This window comes from Cucurbita maxima, unplaced genomic scaffold, assembly GCF_002738345.1.
Source record: "Cucurbita maxima cultivar Rimu unplaced genomic scaffold, Cmax_1.0 Cma_Scf00023, whole genome shotgun sequence".
In the NCBI taxonomy this organism is placed as follows: domain Eukaryota; kingdom Viridiplantae; phylum Streptophyta; class Magnoliopsida; order Cucurbitales; family Cucurbitaceae; genus Cucurbita; species Cucurbita maxima.
Genome location: NW_019272039.1, coordinates 3,553,056 through 3,562,884, shown reverse-complemented (window position 1 = coordinate 3,562,884; position 9,829 = coordinate 3,553,056). Strand labels below are relative to the sequence as shown.

The 9,829-nt window shown below is 33.9% G+C and overlaps 2 protein-coding genes across 2 annotated transcripts; one reads left to right on the top strand and one right to left on the bottom strand.

The window, feature by feature from the left end:
• Positions 1 to 357: 357 nt before the first annotated feature.
• On the top strand, positions 358 to 4,616 carry LOC111497237 (ubiquinol-cytochrome-c reductase complex assembly factor 1). The gene is made up of 7 exons (XM_023147973.1): positions 358 to 580; positions 916 to 1,129; positions 1,237 to 1,403; positions 1,992 to 2,116; positions 2,689 to 2,752; positions 2,911 to 2,959; positions 4,326 to 4,616. Exons 1-7 carry the CDS (start codon positions 407 to 409, stop codon positions 4,406 to 4,408), a joined length of 876 nt encoding a protein of 291 aa, XP_023003741.1. The 5' UTR covers positions 358 to 406; the 3' UTR covers positions 4,409 to 4,616.
• A 1,014-nt stretch (positions 4,617 to 5,630) lies between these two features.
• LOC111497427 (nodulation-signaling pathway 2 protein-like) lies at positions 5,631 to 7,118 on the bottom strand. Its single transcript, XM_023148208.1, has one exon. It carries the CDS (start codon positions 7,116 to 7,118, stop codon positions 5,631 to 5,633), a length of 1,488 nt encoding a protein of 495 aa, XP_023003976.1.
• Between the last annotated feature and the right edge of the window lie 2,711 nt (positions 7,119 to 9,829).

Genomic DNA, 9,829 nt, shown 5'->3' with positions numbered 1-9,829 from the left:
GTTACTCTCTCTAACCGATGTGAGATCTCATAGTCTTGTTCATAATTTTATAACCAAATAACATTTTAATTTTTAAACTCATAGGAATTGAAAAAAAATGTGTTTCTATACCTTTTTTAAGTAGATAATAAAGGATTAAATTTTTGTTTTTTATTTTGTGGTTAATAGATTTTTAAGTTTTTTAAATTACATAAAAATTTAAACTTTCTACATTATTATTATTATTATTATTATTATTATTATTATTATTATTATTATTATTATTATTATTATTATTATTATTATTATTTTCAACTCACATTAACTTAACCTTAAATATTTGTTGAATTAAAAAAAATAAAAATAAAAATATGATATTAAGCCCAATTTCCCGAACCCAAACCCCCGAAGAGCTGTAGCTGTAGCAATGTTGGCGAAGTGGAGCAGAATCCCCCGCCATCTCTGGAGGATTGGAGCGGAAAGCCACTTGAAATTTAGTGCCGATCTTCATGTTTTCCATCATCGAAGCTACGCCAAAGTTGCAGCCGCCGTTGCACCCAATATCGGTCAATTGGGAAAGGGTTTATCCAGCGGCCATGTGGTGTGTATTTCTTTCACTAATTTCAAGTTCTGCAAGAGAGTTCTGGTGCTTGTTTTTCCTCGATTCAAATTGTGTGTCACTATTAGTTTATGCATTAGATGACGATTTAATCATTATTCTGGCAATTTAAGCTAGTTTTGTGGCAATTTATGTATTAGATGAAATCAATGTTCTTTTTCCTTGATGGTTTCTCTAAATTCAGTTTTGGTTAACCAAGATTTTGATTCAACTATTTCATTCTGAAATGGAGTTTCTCAAGGATTCATGTGCTTAGCTTGAATGGCTTGTTCGTTGGTTATCCTGCAACTGAAAATGAAATATTTGATTATAAACAGGTGCATGTGGATAAATTGTTCTTGTCCAAGCCTTGTTCTCTAGCTTTGGCCAAGGAATCACCATTGAGAATGGATGAACCACAGTATGAGGGAATTAAGCGTCTTTTTCTCAGGATGATGTTGTTTTATAGTAAACAAAGCCAGCATATTCGAGCGGCAAATGTCATATACCGGCGAATTGTTTCACAAGTTGACAAACCTGCCATATATGATGGTAACAAATATTATCTTATTCATGATTTAGTTGGGAATTTGCAAACATTATGGTAAAGAATTAGTACATGAAATTTGTGTGGTATTCTTGTTCTTCTCAATGTGCAGTGTTCAATTTGGAGAAAACATTTAAAACAACATTTTCTCTGCTTGTCCTTCACATGTGGCTTTGCCTGCGACGCTTGAAAGAAGAAGGAAAGGAAGGTGTTGAACGTGGGCAATACGTGTATGAAATTTACAATCATGATGTGGAGCTAAGAGTGTCTAAAGCTGGGGTTTGTAACCAACGCATAAATTTTAATCCATGGTTTTCTAACTTTTAGATTCATTAGAATTTCAATGCTTCTATTGCATATATTATGTCTACGTGTATAGCATGCACCCTGTATACTTCGTTAACCTATGTTATTCTAAGATGTTCATATTCAAAGTTACAAAAATCATCATCTTAAAAGATTAAGATAGTAGCAGTTAAATAAATTGTACTCATGTATTGAAGGCAAGAATTATTGTATAGGGTGGAACCCTCTTCATTACTTGTATATGAGGACTTGGAGCTTAGCTCATAGGGTGGAATCTAGGGAGTTCCTTGACATAGCTAAGTTCTATTTTTTTCTTGTATTTCCAATATTATTATTATTTTAATCTCTTCCATATTATTTGTTGTATTTTAGATCATCCTTCTTTGGCAATGAAAACTGAGATGTTTTGTTTTCATATTGAGATCTGTAGGGATGAAACGTTGTGAATATCATAAATTTGTAGTGCAAAACTGTTTGTGAGTGATAGATACCACATATACATACTACCATGAAATAGGCTTTACATTTGAGGAGGTATTTTACTTTATTTTTCACTGGCAGGTCAATTTGCTTTTGATTCGTTGGATGAAAGATTTAGAGAAGATCTTTTATGGAAATATTGTTGCTTATGATTCTGCCATGCTTCCAGAAGCTGGACAAGATGAGCTGCGGAATGTAATATGGAAGTAAGGCTTTCTTTACATTTTCACAGTTGTAACCTTTGAAGTTTTATGCAATATCACCTTTTTAATCCGAAGACCAATTGAGACACCCCTATAGCCTCTTCGGTACCTACTTCCATGATGGATCTTTCCTAGCTTTTTAGTTGTTCTTTCTAACATTTTCAACCATGTCTATGAAGGAAAAAACATTGAAAGAATTAGGGAACAAGTAATATTTATTTTGATCGTGAATTATCGATTGCTTTTTGAATTCTGTGAGTCTTAGCAGACACAACTACTTTCTTGTCAACAACCACCCAAATAAAAATGCCTAGATACGGCCGATTTGCTACAAGGGAGGTTTCCCTATTTCAAAGGATTCAAAGGAAGGCATTTCATTCTCTATCAAGGGTTCATGGTAGAACCCTTCTCGAAATGGAATGGGCATTCACAAAACTCAATCCAAATGCCCCCCAAAACTGAAAATAAGTATCATGATTTTGCATCTTTTTTAAATAAATTATTTTTACTTATTTTTCTGTTGACAATTATCCTTTGTACCCTTCTTTCCAGTATTTGATTGTCGTATTTTACAGGAATATATATTCTGAAGATGGATCATCAATGCCAAATGATGCTGCTGCATTACGAGCAGTGCAGGTAAGTTTTTGCCATGATTAATTCTGCATGATGTGACCTTGATTCCAAGGGAACATCCCATCTCCAAAGTTTATTATATTTGGAGTCAAAGCCATCATCTGTTAGACATATTCTTTAGATGATTCAATGACTTTTTTTTTCCTTTTATGTAAATGCAGGCAATGGCAAGGTATACGCGTCGTGAAGTTACTTGCTTGTCCATGACAGGTAGATTGAAATTTTATTCTTTATACACACATTCTCATATATATTCTACTCAATGGTTTGTTAGGAATCACGACCCTCCACAATGGTATGATATTGTCCACTTTGAGCATAAACTCTCATGACTTTGCTTTTGATTTTCCCAAAATGCCTCATTCCACTGGATATGTATTTCCCGTACTTATAAACCCATGATCATCTCCTTAATTAGCTAATATGGGACTCCCCACCGATGAATAATACTTTGCTTTCCACGGAAAGGTGACATATTTCATAGATAACCTCCTTTGTAGCTTCAGCTTTGGAGAATCTGTTTGCCCCATCGTTCAAAATTTATGGATGAATGAATATTGAAAGCACTGATGTTAATACCCTGTACTTTCACTCTGGCCCAATTTCCATTGTATTTTGCTTATGGATCGTGTCTGCCATGTTCATTGTTAAAGAGAAAAGAATGATGGTAAATTTGTTCAACCGCGTATCAATAGGGCAATAGGTCTACATCTTTGTTCATAGACCTAGGGTCGTGTCCAGATCTTCAACTGGTCAAATCAGAGGGACTAGTTTTTATTGATTTTGAATCTCAATACATGAGGATGAAACCAAGCATCAAAGGAGAAAATCTCCCAGATTCCTCAAAAGATGTTTATTATGAACAAAAAGTAAGCTAATAACATAATATTGTTAACGGCCCAAGTCCACTACTAGCAGATATTGTCCTCTTTGGGTTTTTCCTTTCGAGGTTCCCCTCAATGTTTTTAAAACGTGTCTGCTAAGGAGAGGTTTCCACACCCTTATAAAGAATGCTTCGTCCTCCTCCCAACCGATGTAGGATCTCACAATCTACCCTCTTTAGGGTTCAACGTCCTTGCTAGCACTTGTTCCCTTCTCTAATCGATGTGGGATCCCCCAATCCATCCCCTTCGGGGCCTGCGTCCTTTCTAGCACATCGCCTCATATGTCAAACCCCTTTGGGCTTAGCCTCTTCACTGGCACATCACCCGGTAACTGGTTCTAATACTGTTTGTAACAGCCCAAGCTTATCACTAGCCGATATTGTCCTGTTTGGGCTTTCCTTTTCGGGTTTCCCTTCCAAGCTTTTAAAACGCATCTGCTAAGGAGGGTTTCCACACTCTTCGTTCTCGTCCCCAACCGACGTGGGATCTTACAAATTAACCCTCTTTTATAGATAACTAATGGGTTAACCTAAAACCTTCTACTAACTAGGTGAACGGTTAACTAATTACTAACCAAAACAATTAGCCATTCAAATCTAAATAGTTACTAATTATGCTACATCACATCATCTGTCTTAACCTGCAAGTTTCATTCAATTTCTGCCTGACAAATTCTGCATTTGAACTGACAGACAAAGAAGCAATTTTTTCTGGGAACTTCGTGTTCACTTCATTAGAAACTGAGAAGCCAACCTCGAAGGGTGGAGGAAGATGATAATGCTGAATACTATTGGTTGTGTTCTACCTTCCAAATTCAAAGAAAGAAGAAGACATTCCATCAGTAATTCATCTAATAATTAGCAATAGAACTTTTAGAGAAGGTTTTACTTCTACCCTTTCTTCATTTGCTTTGATTAAATTTAATTATTTTCGGATCTTTGTATGATTAAATGTTGTACAAGTACAAGTTACAACTTTATATAAAAAAACAAATGATTTTTGTCATGTCTATTCGTTTAAATGGCCATCAATTCTCTGCCGTTGGATGTCTCTTTCAAGGAAAAAATCAAAAGGGATGAAGTAGTAATACCATCAACTTGAGTATCTGCGAAAACAAAAAAATTTGCAGGCCGGTGAAGATTAAGTTGCTATCACCGAAGAAGAGCAAACAGAGTTTGAAACTCGTGAATATATTGGAACCACTCTTATTTAGAAGTTCGATCGTGGAATTTCATTTTTTCTGTATTTCTTTTGAATATAACTTAGCTAATTAAATTGTTCCATACAAAGTAGATAAGAGAGTTCTTCTTTCAACTAACTCAAGTCAACCAAAGATTAGCACTCAAGATTTTAAAGTGAAAAACACCAAAATATCGACATCAATATGCGAAGAATCCTAAAAACATATGCCCAACAAAAGACAAAGTTGAAGTTGTCATTGTGTATGTTCCTCATATTTTGCTCCAAGAAACAGTTTATTACATCAGGTGTTTTGTCTTGAAGTTGTAATTAAATAAGGTTATTATAATGGGTCCATGCCCAAGAAAAAAAGTTCCATTTTGTTTGTTCATTATCGAAAATTCTCCTGTTTTAGACGGCAACTGAAGTGATTGAAGAACAATGTTTATTGGAGTATTGAATTTGATTCATAAATTATTATGCCTACGATGGTCGGAAGAGGTTGTATTCTTTGGACTTTCTCTTTTGAGCTTTTTACTCGAAGTTAGTAAAACACATATATTAGGGAGAGGTTTTCATACCCTTAATGATGAGAGTTTCGTTCTCCTTCTTAATCAATGTGAGATCTCACAATCATACTCGTTCTAATTAATCATTACTTTCACTATTCTCTTTAAAATCGTGAGTAATTCAATTTGATCTCGGACCTAACTAGTCAAGATATATATCTTCGATTCAAAGGCTAGACAAATGTGTTCATATATTATATACACCGAGTAACAATATTGAAAAAAAAAGAATGAAATGATTGTATTTGTTCATATTTTTGCTGTTGGAACCCAAATGGTTGCTGAACACAAAGGCCTTGACTTCCAGCACAAACTTAGGGTGCCATTCTCATGCTGAACCCAGAAATCTCCTCTGAACAGAGTAATCAAATACTTAGCTTGAGAACAATTGAAAGAACTGAAAGGAATTTTCTTGTAGCCTTTCAAGTAATCAAACGCCTTTTCCCGCAAGTTCATCGCATTTTTACCACAAGGGAATTGGCTGACTGACTCCAAAATTCTCGTCCCCAAGAACTCATCCATCACCTGTTTGAACCCATTTTCATGAACCCCAGAAAAGCATCTCAAAAGTGAATCTGAAAGAGATGAAAAATGGTGAAAGGCCTCAAAGAAAAACTCCACAAACGACATGGGTTGAGCCTTAGAAACCTTAAAAAGCTCTTCTTCAACAAGAACTACACATTTAGGGGATAGTTTTGATATCCCATTTAAGAAAGTTTCAAGCTTTGATGAGTTTCTATGGCTTAAACTGTGCAAAATTCCACTGCAATTGCCAATCACCGTCTGACCCAACACTTGAATTTGCTCAAAGTTTTCATCTTTTTCAATACCCATATGATCAAATTTGAAAGGGAGATTGATTGATTTGGCAAATTCACTAAGCCTTCTCCCTGTTTCTTCAATCCTTCTCTGTTCATTTTCATTGCCTTGTTCAATGGCCGTTAGTCTCAACAAGCAAACTTGTTTCTTAGCAGCAAGATCCTCCATTAATGGCGGCCATTGAATCCCTTCCATGATATCAAAATCTATAACATGAATCATTTTTTCTCCTTCTGATGCTTCAAGAATCGCTTGATTAGCAGTGAAATGAGCAAACTTTATGTAAGGGGAAAGCTGCTGCAGCATCAAAAACGCTGACAAGGAGTTCTTATTCATTGTTTGATCTTGTTCTGCCATTTCATGAGCTGCAATATCATAACCAACAGTCTTGTAATGCAACCCTTGAGTGAAAAACCAAGCCAATTGATTGAATGATGATGAACCCATATCACATAACAGCAAATTCGTGAGCTTTTGAATCAAATTTGAAACGAGGGGATGGTTTTGTGCATCAACAGCATCAGCTGCTGCTAATAACAGATCTGTTAAGCTCTCTTCTTCCATTAGCTCTGCTTGAATTCCCTTAAACATAGTTTTGGAGTTTTCTTCTTCTTCTTCATCTTCTTCTTGAACTGATCTTGAATCGCCCATTTCTGGAATGCTTTGATGATCCATGGTGGTAGTGAGGAAATCTTCAAAGTTGTAATTGTTTGGATCGAATTGATCCAATTCTTGTTGAAGCAGATTTTGATCAGCATATTCCAAGAAGTATCCATCTTGGAGGGAATTTTGAGAGGAGTTTTCTGAGAGAGAAGAGCAAGAATTTGTGAGGCTGCATTCACCAAATTCATGGCTTTGTTGGAAAAAGTAAGAGTAATTTGTGAGGAAATCAATGGGTTCAAGTTCCATTGTGTTCATAAAGCTGTTAGCTTTATGAATGAATATTGAAGGGCTAGGGGTATAGTTTCTACTATTCTGTGTGTGTATATATATATACATACACATATATATGAGTATCATTTTGTGGAGGTGGAAGCCCCATGATGACCACATAAGCACCCAATTGTAAGAGGGATGATAGGAAATTGATGTAATCATGAACCCAATTGTATGATTATTGATTTAATATTTTGAAGATTCCAACCCTTTTATTTTATTGTCATTTTAATATTGTTTAGGTGGAATCTACTAGGAATCATTCTAAACTACCAAACTATTGAAGAATCTTCTCACTCTGGTGTCAAAATTTTTAATTTTATTTTATTTTGTGAGATAGGAGAAGTTACGAGCAATCAATTGTGTTAACGAGATCAAAATCGAGTTGTTGCGCTTAATATACATCATTTACAAGTAGGACTAGTAGACGTAATTTGAGAGGGTTCGTCTTGTGGCAAAAGGTTTCACACAAACATATGGTATCAATTTTCTCAAGACGTTTGCTCCTGTGGCCAAATTCAAAAAGAAAAATTCATACGAGTCATTTTCTCGTATCTTGGGTCATTGTCTATTTGTAAGAACTTGTAATCTATAATATGAGTTGGGTCATCCAAGTATTTGCGAAACATGGATATTTGGAATACGGTATAAACCACGAAGAGTGATGGTGGTAGGACTAATTTGTATGTCACTAATCCAATTTGATCTATAATGTCGAAGGGCCTGATGAAGTATGGGCTCAACTTCCCCCTTCTTCCGACCCTTAAGATACCTCTCGTCGGGAACATGTTTAAGAATATCTCGTTGCTTACTTTAAACGGTAGATCTTTACATATTACGTATACGTAACTTTTTTTTTTTTTTTTTTTTTTTTACCTCAGACTATACATCCATGGTCCAGTAGACCACATTCTTGAACATTCAGTAACCAAGGAAACATTTTTGTTCATCCAAGACTTATACTTTGAAAGCTTTGTGTAACGCTCACTATATAGAACATCAAATTCACTTAAGGGTTTATCCTGTTACTTTCTTAGATAAGTCATGGGCATTAGCGAGTCAAAAGACCTTACAGTCACTCATAAATACCACATTAAAACTTACCGTAAATGTTTGAAACATTGTCTTTCTTGACTCCTATATTTAAAAAGCTTTTGTTTCTTGAAGTGTACTTCAGTCCTTTGCTACTTTAATCAGTTTCTTATATTCAATAAACAACCACACCGCCAGTTCAGAACACATATCAGAACTTACGTTCAAATATTATTAGCATATTACGTAATGATTAGAGCCAAATTGGGTCGTTTAATTCATATATGATAAATGAAATTTGGCATAGTGAAGACTTCAAAAGAAACAAAAAAGGGGAATTAAGTTTGTGTTTGATTGGAAACAACATAGAAATGGACAAATGAGTTATGTTTGTGTTAAATTAATAATTGGGGTTTTGGGAGAACAAATCTTGGATCTTTAGGATATTCCTTTGCTTTGCTTTGTTTTCCCTTTTGGGTTTGGTAACTAATACTCTCATTTTGTGTTCCTTTTAATAACATTATCGATGACGACATCCGTAGACATCTAACTCACAAAACTTTCAATTTTCAGAGATAAGTTAAATTATAAATTTAGTCTTTGAGCGTTAAATTTGTTTTTGTTTTTTTTTTTACCAAATTTTATATTCGAGAACATAAACCATCAAGTAAGAAACCAAACAGGGTCTAGCTAATTGACCTATTACATGTTTAGACATCTTTTTCGAGATAAATAATAAGCCAGATTATTTATTCAAAGAACAAGTATCCTTAAAAAGCAGATGGTAAAGGTGACCTCCAATCTAAACAGGAGGTTACTACAGATCCCTCAAGAAGAAAACTATTCATTATAAGGGTGTGGAAGCTTCTCACTAGTCAATGTTTTTTAAAACTTCGAGAAAAAGTTTAAAAAAGAAAGTTCAAATAGGACAATATTTACTAGTGTCATATATTGTACCCTAACAAGCAATTATAAACCGAAATAATTGAAAGTAAATTACACGAGAATCGGTAGAATATATAAATGAAAATAATTTAATTATATATATATATATATATATATATACACATATAGTTTATTGGAGAAAGAGAGAATATATGTGGAATGTTCCAAATGAAGCAAGTTGGTAGGTAAGAAATCCCAAGTACACCACCAACCAGACACAACTTGAAGCCAACAATGTCACACCCTCACCCACCACTTCATTTTTTAATTATTATTATAAACCCATTATTTCCTTTTTCTTAATTTTTAAAATTATAAATTACTATTTCAAAATTCCATATTTAATCATAATAATAATAATAATTAGTGAGAATGAAAGGAATATATTTGTCTTATTGTATGTATGGGTTATGCTTAAAATAATCATATTCATAAATTAATTAAGGTTTTCCAAACTGTTGGAGCCATCTAGTGATGTAATAATTAAGGGAATATTAATAATAATAATAATAATAATAATAATAATAATAATGTTTTTATTAGTTTAAATCAGGACTTTTTTAGATCATGTCACCACACATATTCTCATTTTCAATCATTTATTTAATTACTTTATTAACAACCAAACAAAGCCTTTTTTCTAAGCTTACGTTTGCTTTTAAAATATTTTTTTAAAAAATTAAAAAAAAAAAAAGAGATTATTTTACGTAATTATC